Genomic DNA, 9074 nt, shown 5'->3' with positions numbered 1-9074 from the left:
CTCCTGCCCACCTAGCAGGTCAGGGGAACTTTTACCTTTACCTTTACCGATAATCCACTGGGTGGGGTGTGAGGTGCACTTCCTGTCAATCTCAACATGACTGCCAATATCTTTAGAGTGCATAATCCTGCTAACAATGGAACACATAATAAAAAATAAATATATTTCAAAGTAAGCAAGCAATACCTGCAGAAATCTCAGAAGCCCAAAGATGGTATGTCAGATTTCTACTGGTTGGGAGTGGGGTTTAAGTTAGGGCTGCCATACGTCCAGGTTTTCCTGGACATTACTGGGATTTGAAAGGCAGAATTGACATCTGGGGGGATTTTCTGAAATGTGGCGTCTTTTCCTGGATCTTAGGCAAGTCAAGTTTGTTTGTGTTTTTGTAAATGCTCAACAACTTTTGGGTTTGCCTAAGAAAAGCTCAACAATTTTGAGTCCTTCTAAAAAACGCTCAACAACTTTCAGGGTGTCCTGGTTTTTACTTTTTGAAATATGGCAACCCTAGTTTAAGTGCCCTGCACAGTTCCTTGTCTATCCTAAAAGACCCGCACAACCAGAATAAATTATGCAAAAACTGCAAAATAAAGTATTCAAAATAAGAGAAAACATGCAAATTTGCTTAGTATGCATAATTTATACATGTTGCAGAATCCAGCTTCTCTTGTTATGCACTTCAGAATTCCCAATTGTTTTCTGATTAGATCTTTTAAATATGCATTTTACATTTTAGCACATTTAATAAAGCAAGTTGCCATAAGGAGTCCACACATTTTGCCTAGTCTAGGTGGCAAATCTTAAAATTTGTGGTTGCAAGTATCCTGCCCCTCACCCAAAGAACAGTGCCTGCTCCCAGATTGTGGGCTGCATCTCCAAAACGCTCCCCGGTGACCTTGCGCCAGTCACTGCCTTGCAGCCTAACCTACCTCACAGGGCTGCTGTGGCAATGAAATGAGGAGGGGAAGCACCATGTACACCTCCGTGAGCTCATTGGAGGAAAAGGAGGGATATATAAATGCAATAAATAAGGATAAAGTGGTTGTGTTTAGCCAGATTGTGCCCTCTGTGTTCACTAACTTCTCGCCTCCACTCCAGGACATTTCCAAGTACAGTGGTGCCTCGGGTTAAGAACTTAATTCGTTCTGGAGGTCCATTCTTAACATGAAACTGTTCTTAACCTGAAGCACCACTTTAGCTAATGGGGCCTCCTGCTGCCGCTGTGCCGCCGGAGCACGATTTCTCTTCTCATCCTGAAGCAAAGTTCTTAACCCGAGGTACTATTTCTGGGTTAGCGGAGTCTGTAACCTGAAGCATATGTAACCCGAGGTACCACTGTAAATCCTTTGGACCTGTTCAACTGACAAAACTGCAAGATGAAATGCTCTGAGTTAAGACTGCACTTTTTAGATAATATATTTATTAAATGTGGTGGACATACTATAGTGATAAACAAACATCTGCAGCAGTTACAGGAACAGGGATTTCAACTTTTAAGATTACATTTGGGATTCCTGATCTGAGAACATATACCTTGGTTTTATGCTATCTCCCTGTAGAAGAATTAGCCACTATGAGCAAGCCACAGTGGACCTTCTGGGTTCCAAAAGCAATCAACAAAGGTTATTTCAGAAACCTTGCAAAAGGAACAAGGTCAAAATGGGCAGCAAAATAACACTATGTGGCCCCTCAGAAGGCAGCAGAAAGGGGACAGATGACAAAAGGGATCCTTTTTACTCAAACCACAACACACACGTGAGTAAATCACACTTGTTTCCAGGAACAGCTAAAAACCTCAAAGCTCAGTTGGGAATTTCTGCTTCGTCATGCAGACTTTCAAGCCCTATAGAAAACAGTGGGTTGAGATTCATCCTAGCCTGCTGGGTCCTGCGCAACATTCATACACTGGACTCCCATGTTTGCAAAGACACCCACATGTGTAAATACCAATGTGATGTAGGTGTCACACATGCCATGTCTACAGACCCACATGAACACATGAAGTCCGTGTCTGATTCTGATAACTTGATGCTGCTGAAACACCAATGGGCAACAGCTCCAGTCGCTCCTACAAACTCTACCCAGTCCAAGCTAACTTTGAAAGAATGGCTTCCGTGGAGGTCATTAACGAGAAGACAAATCCAAATATAAAACGGGAAATGCTGGGACTTGAACCAATATTACATACAACGGAGCTGAAAAACAAAGCCCATCTCTTCACCTAGGCACAGAACAGCCCACCCGGTTTCTCGTGTGAAGGGAAGCTTTTGCCACCAACTGAAATGCTGCTACGTTATTGATCTGTAGGCTCATCCAACACTACAAGGCGGGTGTCATGAGTACAGTTGTCCAGCCATATTTGGCTGCTCTCTGTCACCCACTCAGGTACAAAGGTCATAGCTAACTAAGACTTGCTGGAGTGGCCTGGCTCTTTTGTGGTGTCTGCTTTGGGGGCCTTCAGCACACTCAGTTTCTTGGGTAGTTTAGCGCTGGCCTTCATCACCACTTCGTGCTCAATCTTCTTACGGATGCCCACCTCCAGGTTCTGCAGAGAAAGAAGTTTATATGACAACTAAGCAGTTATGCACCTGAAATGTCCCAGTGTTATGGTGTGCCATTGAAGTTTGCTTATGGGGGGGGGGGTATAAGGTATTTCTGTTTTTATAGCGGGTGGCTCTGTGGTCTAAACCACTGAGCCTCTTGGGCTTGCCAATCAGAAGGTCAGTGGTTTGAATCCCCGCGACGGGGGGAGCTCCCATTGTTCGGTCTCAGCTCCTGCCAACCTAGCAGTTCGAAAGCACGTCAAAGTGCAAGTAGATAAATAGGTACCACTCTGGTGGGAAGGTAAATGGCATTTCCGTGCGCTGCTCTGGTTTTGCCAGAAGCGGTTTAATCATGCTGGCCACATGACCCGGAAAAACTGTCTGCGGACAAACGTCAGCTTCCTCGGCCAGTAAAGCGAGATGAGCGCCGCAACCCCAGAGTTGTTCGCGACTGGACTTAACTGTCAGGGGTCCTTTACCTTTACCTTTTTATACCACCCTTGATCAGATATGACCCCAGGCTGGTTTACAATAAAAGCAAACAATACAATCCACATGAAACAACGATCAAAAACATCCTAATGAAAAGAACAGTAGGGGAGTTTGAACATACGTAGAAGGCCTAGGAGGAAAAAAAAAGGTTTTGGCTGAAGTCTAAAACATAAATCTCTCCTCATGGTCACCACCAACCTCACTCATGACAGAAAGTATCGGTAGATGTGGGTCAGTGTGGGAATGGGCATTCCTTTAGATACCTATGAGAGCCAAGGGCCTTAAAAGTCTGTGTTTGTGCCTTCAATTAGGCTCAGAAACTAATAATAATAATAATAATAATAATAATAATGTTTATTATTTATACTCCTCCCATCTGGCTGAGTTTCCCCAGCCACTCTGGGCGGCTCCCAATCGAGTATTAAAAACAATACAGCATTAAATATTAAAAACTTCCCTAAACAGGGCTGCCTTCAGATAGTCTTTTAAAAATAGGATAGTTGCTTATTTCCTTGACATCTGATGGGGGGGGGGGGCATTTCACAGGGCGGGCGCCACTAACGAGAAGGCCCTCTGTCCGAGAACCAGACAGAGAACCAGAGAAGTTTGTTAAATTCAGATGAGCCATCTCAGCTAAAAGCACAGCAGCTGAATCTGTACTAGCTATAGTTTCTAAACTGTCTCAAAGGGCAACACCAAATGCAGTGGATTGCGGGAGTCTAACCGAGAAGCTACTTGAGCATAGAGCATGATGACCAGGTTACCCTGTCCAGAAGCAGCTACAAGTTGTGTCTTAGGCTAAGCCAGTGGAAAAGTGCTCTGTGCCACTGAAGACAATTGATGATTGACACATGGGTTGAAAACATGCGCCCACATAGCACAAGCCTCAGAACGTGGTCTCGGCTGTTGCTGCTTCCAGAGTGTCAGTTTGGCACGGAGGAGCGTGGGAGCATCTCACCTTTTTCAGTTTCTGCTGCTGGATGACCCGAGCCTTCTTGGGAGCAATTATGCGGCCTAGGAGAGGAACCCAACACAAAGGAAATAAATTCTCTTTCGCTTCCACGCTGCTACATCTCCTAGGCAGAAGCTGTGCAGGATATACAGATATGCAGAAAAGAATTTGCCTGCCAAATATCATTGTTTCTTACTAGATGGGCAACCTTCTCTTGGGCTAGATTTGTATGTAACCCACTGTCACTACTCAAAATATTTAAAGTACATAATTTGTAAAATAATGATGATGATGATGATGATGATGATGATGATAATGTAGAAGCTGTTTCAGGAGAGTTACAAAGATCATGCACAGCTGCACTGGACAGAGTGTTTGTTGCTCTACTCTGGAGACTTGCCTGGAAATTGCCACAGGCACAGAATCCTGCAACCAGAGAGTCTGCCCATTCACACATTACAGTACACCTATATTGAGAGAACAGGATGCGGGTGGCGCTGTGGGTTAAACCACAGAGCCTAGGACTTGCCAATCAGAAGGCCGGTGGTTCGAATCCCTGCAACGGGGTTAGCTCCCGTTGCTCGGTCCCTGCTCCTGCCAACCTAGCAGTTCCAAAGCACATCAAAGTGCAAGTAGATAAATAGGTACTGCTCTGGCGGGAAGGTAAACGGCATTTCCGTGTGCAGCTCTGGTTCGCCAGAAGCGGCTTAGTCATGCTGGCCACATGACCCAGAAGCTGTACGCCGGCTCCCTCGGCCAATAAAGCGAGATGAGCGCTGCAACCCCAGAGTCAGCCACAACTGGACCTAATGGTCAGGGGTCCCTTTACCCTTTATATTGTGAGAACTGCACTGACCACCAAGTAGCCACTGAGTTGAGCTGAAAGTTTTGTTATTAACATATAGAGCCCTGACCGGGGTGCCTAAACGATTCCTTTTCCCTGCATCAGTCTTGGTTTAAATATTCAGCGGAGGCCTTGTCAACAGAGCCATGGCATGCCAGGGTCACCTGATGGCAGGGTCTTCTCAGTGGTGGAGAATGCTCTCCTCGTTGTCATTTGTAGGGTGCTTCCAACATTTGTTAAAAACAACACCTCTTTATTGAGGCTTTCCCTGACTGTCAACTGTATTTCTTACATCTGCAGAAGTTGCTTTTTTAAAAAATATGATTTTAATGTATCTTGCTATGTTGCAAACTGTGTTGAATTTTTTTAAAAAATAGCAAGGAGTTTAGAAATGTATTGAAATAATTACAGTGGTACCTCGAGTTAAGTACTTAATTCATTCTGGAGGTCCGGTCTTAACCTGAAACTGTTCTTAACCTGAAGCACCACTTTAGCTAATGGGGCCTCCTGTTGCTGCCACACAGCTGGAGCATGATTTCTGTTCTCATCCTGAAGCAAAGTTCTTAACCCGAGGTAATATTTCTGGGTTAGCGGAGTCTGTAACCTGAAGTGCATGTAACCTGAAGCGTATGTTACCCGAGGTACCACTGTAAACCCCCACTCAGCCTTATTTGCCCATCCAATTTATTTCATTTACACCCCACCTTTCCTCCGGAGAGCTCCAGGCGCTCTACATGATCCCCTCTTTCTTTGCACACATCCTTTTACCATCACAACCTGTGCCGTGGAGAGGCAGCCCAAGGTCAGCGGGTGAGTTCTCTTGGCTGTGAGAATTCGAACCTGGGTCCCCTCAAAGTCCAGCGCCCTTAACCGCTATGACTGCGAACCCACCATCCAGTCAAGTCAATATGGCTCCCCCCCATTGCAAAGAATCAAGGGAACTGTAGTTCGCTAAAGTTTCTTTCCATTGTTTTTTTTAAAAAAGATATTTATTAAAGTTTTCAATATTAATACAATAAAAATCAAAAAGAAAAAATAACAAAAATACAAAAATAAAAATAATTAAAAACACACAAAGTTTCCATAACTTATTTTCCATTAACTTATTTCCCAGGCCTCCTCATACCTCCCTTTTTTGTATTCCAATTCAGATTGTTAGTTCAGCAAATCCTTATCATTAAATTTTAACCTGCTTCTAAACCTTTTTTTCCATATTCTCTTAAAACATTACAGCTGGAAAACACTTAATTTCTATCCGACATCATTCTAACATTTAAAGTTTCTTTCCATTGTAGCCCTGAGAGGCAAACCACAGTACTCCGGATTCTTTGCGGGAAGCGACCTGCTTTTTACGCATGGCGCGCGCGTAAAATGGGAACATGGAGGGCGCTCTGGCACCGGCTTCGTGGATCACGAATAAAGAAAATAAGGGGAGGAAAAGAAACCTCCTAATTTGGTCTTAAGTCGCTTGGATTGCCTTGGGCAAGAGAAAGCGACTACATTTTAAAACTAACTAATAATAATTATTCCTCATCGCGCGCTTGGAGAGGAGAGGGTTCTTTTTTCGCGCACCCGGAATGCTTCCGAGCGCGCACAAAAGTCTCCGGAACCGGAGGCAAAGTTGCGAGCTAAGCCGGCGCCCGGGCGGCCTCTGTGTCCATCCCTCGGCCCTACCTCCTTTGCGAGGCCCGCGGGCCGCTGCCACCGCCGCCGCCGCCTTCGCTTTCTTCCCCGCGGAGGCCGCCTTGCGCGCCTGGAACTTGCGCTTGCCCTGAGCCATCGCTCTCGGCCGCCTTGCCTTGGGTGGTCGGCTCACTTCCGCGCGCCCTGGTGGACGGAGGAGGGAGGGAGGACTCGAACCCGGAACTGCAGGCGCAGCTGCCGGGATGCGAAAGGGCACGAGCGGCGCGCGACCCGGAAAAGGCCGGCAGGGCGCGCGCCTCCTCGTGCGCAGGCAGCGAGGGGAAGGCAGCTTCGCAGGCTGCTCTTTTCAAGAAACTAGGCCAGCTTTTTGGCAGGATCCTGGCTCAAGCCACAAACGATTTTTATTATTATTATTATTATTATTATTATTATTATTATTATTATTATTATTATTTCATAAAGTGAAAATCTGGAGCTTTTTTTTTTCTTGTCACAAGCCTGGCAAATCTTGATATCCTATGCTTGATCTGATCACAGTACTTGGACTTTGTTTTTAACCTGATACGGAAGGGGGGGGGCATGTCTTCTTCACCGTCTTCTTCGCTACAATATATCAATTTATTTCCAATTGTCAATGTCAAAAGGGACTAAAATCTATAAAATTCATAGAAAATCAACGTGCCAATTTGCTCAATTTCTCTAGGACTCCATCACCCCTCCCCTGTCCTCCATAATCCCTCAAGCAAGGTGTCAAGACCCTAATCCTGTCAAATCACTCTGCCAAGCCTTTCCTCCGGGCAATGCCAGTACATGGACCATTGTCTTCTCATCAGGATGTGCTTATCTGCGCATATCTCCAGCTCTGCATATTCCCCGCTCCCTCCTCCATATGTTAATCCTGTGTAACCCAACCTCTTCTTAATGTATTCATGATATAATCTGTGTAACCCAACCTCTTCTTAATGTATTCAGGATGTAACTGGGATGTGTTTTGCACTGTATTCTGGGGCATGGAGGGAAGTTTCAAAAGTTTATGTCACCCCTTTCTCGCTGTTCAATCTCGCCTTGAACCTGTTGCGCAATAAACTTGGATCTTCTGCAGCTTGCTCCTGTCTCCGGCTGAGCTCATTTTCCTCCGCAGGGACCCGCGGACTTAGTCCGACGAGCTGGGTGGCAGAGCAGCCTCGCACCCAGATTTTACTGTAACAAACCCATGTGCAGCTGCACTCATTCTACGTGCCTATTTCAGTTTTGTTGTTATAATTGCTCTGTTTTATATACATTATAAAATGGAATAATAATAATAATAATAATAATAATAATAATAATAATAATAATAATTTTATTTATACCCCGCCCTCCCCAGCCAAGGCCGGGCTCAGAGCGGCTTACAAGCAATAATAAAAACAAGATGAATGATTACAACTTAAAAACAAAAATAAAATACAACATTAAAATAATGGAACATTAAAATATTAAAATGTAGCCTCATCGCAGGAGGAGAAGGAAAAGAAAAAAAAATAAGAAGAAAAAAGAGAGGGAGGGAATCAAATTGGCTCCAAGTCAAAGGCCAGGCGGAACAACTCTGTCTTACAGGCCCTGCGGAAAGAAATCGTTACCAAAAGAAAATCGTTACCGGAAAGAAATAACAAAATTTGTTGCCAAAAAACCACGCACGAGTTACTTTACCAACTTTAAAGAGGCTGGAATTAAGCCACTAGAGGTTGGGGGAGATTCTAATGTTGTTTTAATTGGTTTAATTCAATTTTGATAAATGCTATGCTTAATAAATTGATTTGGTCTTTTCTTCTGTTGTGCTGTACCCCAAAGTTGAAGGTAGGGTAGGGAAAAAATAAATTCCACTTGATTCCATCCTGTAACTATTCCCTATCTTTAATAAATACCTTTAATGTGGTTTTTGACTCAGCCTCAAATAGCAGTCACTTTGTATTAATGGTTGATTTTGTGGCACAGCCAGCCATTCCCACAGCTAAGGCCTAGGATGCCCCCCACAGCTTGTCTATGTTGATCTTGTATCCGTGCATATCAAAAACACGTTAAGAGACACAGCAAGCTATGGGTTTGGAATCTGTAGCGCTGTTGGCTCATTTTGTACCATGAAGTTTGGCTTCTGTTATGTAATCCAGAGCACCATGGCTCTTCAATTTTAAATAAAGCAAAAGGTACAGTGGTACCTCGGGTTACATACGCTTCAGGGTACATACGCTTCAGGTTACAGCCTCCGCTAACCCAGAAATAGTGCTTTGGGTTAAGAACTTTGCTGCAGGATGAGAACAGAAATTGTGCTCCGGCGGTGCGGCAGCAGCAGGAGGCCCCATTACCTAAAGTGGTGCTTCAGGTTAAGAACAGTTTCAGGTAAAGTACGGAACTGCAGAACGAATTAAGTACTTAACCTGAGGTACCACTGTACATATTTCTGATCTCAAAGATTAGGAATTTAAATCAGAAGAGTTTTGTGCTGACATCAGGCCATGCCTCTGCTCACATTCCTATGTGTGGAAGCACATATTTTAACTTGGGGTATATTCACATTGCTACTTCCTCCTTTATGTATGAAACAACAGCCACCCTACTAGCCCAG

The 9074-nt window shown here is 44.4% G+C and overlaps 1 protein-coding gene across 1 annotated transcript; it reads right to left on the bottom strand.

Annotated features, from left to right (window-relative positions):
* Positions 1-1397: 1397 nt before the first annotated feature.
* LOC309360291 (leydig cell tumor 10 kDa protein homolog) lies at positions 1398-6723 on the bottom strand. Its single transcript, XM_081894979.1, has 3 exons — positions 6503-6723; positions 3991-4046; positions 1398-2542 (listed from the first exon to the last, which is right to left on the bottom strand). Exons 1-3 carry the CDS (start codon positions 6606-6608, stop codon positions 2402-2404), a joined length of 303 nt encoding a protein of 100 aa, XP_081751105.1. The 5' UTR covers positions 6609-6723; the 3' UTR covers positions 1398-2401.
* Positions 6724-9074: the final 2351 nt, after the last annotated feature.

The sequence above is a fragment of the Podarcis melisellensis genome (genome assembly GCF_964234715.1).
Source record: "Podarcis melisellensis genome assembly, chromosome: 17".
In the NCBI taxonomy this organism is placed as follows: Eukaryota; Metazoa; Chordata; class Lepidosauria; order Squamata; family Lacertidae; genus Podarcis; species Podarcis melisellensis.
The sequence above is the reverse complement of the archived record's forward strand: the minus strand, read 5'-3'. Positions and strand labels throughout refer to the sequence as shown.

Bases quoted from the DNA above. Each gene is read 5' to 3' on its own strand.
- LOC309360291 (XM_081894979.1), bottom strand. From the start codon at position 6,608: ATGGCTCAGGGCAAGCGCAAGTTCCAGGCGCGCAAGGCGGCCTCCGCG. The intron at 4,047-6,502 runs GTAGGGCCGAGG...TTCCTCTCCTAG, and splicing joins CCGCGGGCCTCGCAAAGGAG to GCCGCATAATTGCTCCCAAG. The intron at 2,543-3,990 runs GTGAGATGCTCC...CTTTCTCTGCAG, and splicing joins AGCAGCAGAAACTGAAAAAG to AACCTGGAGGTGGGCATCCG.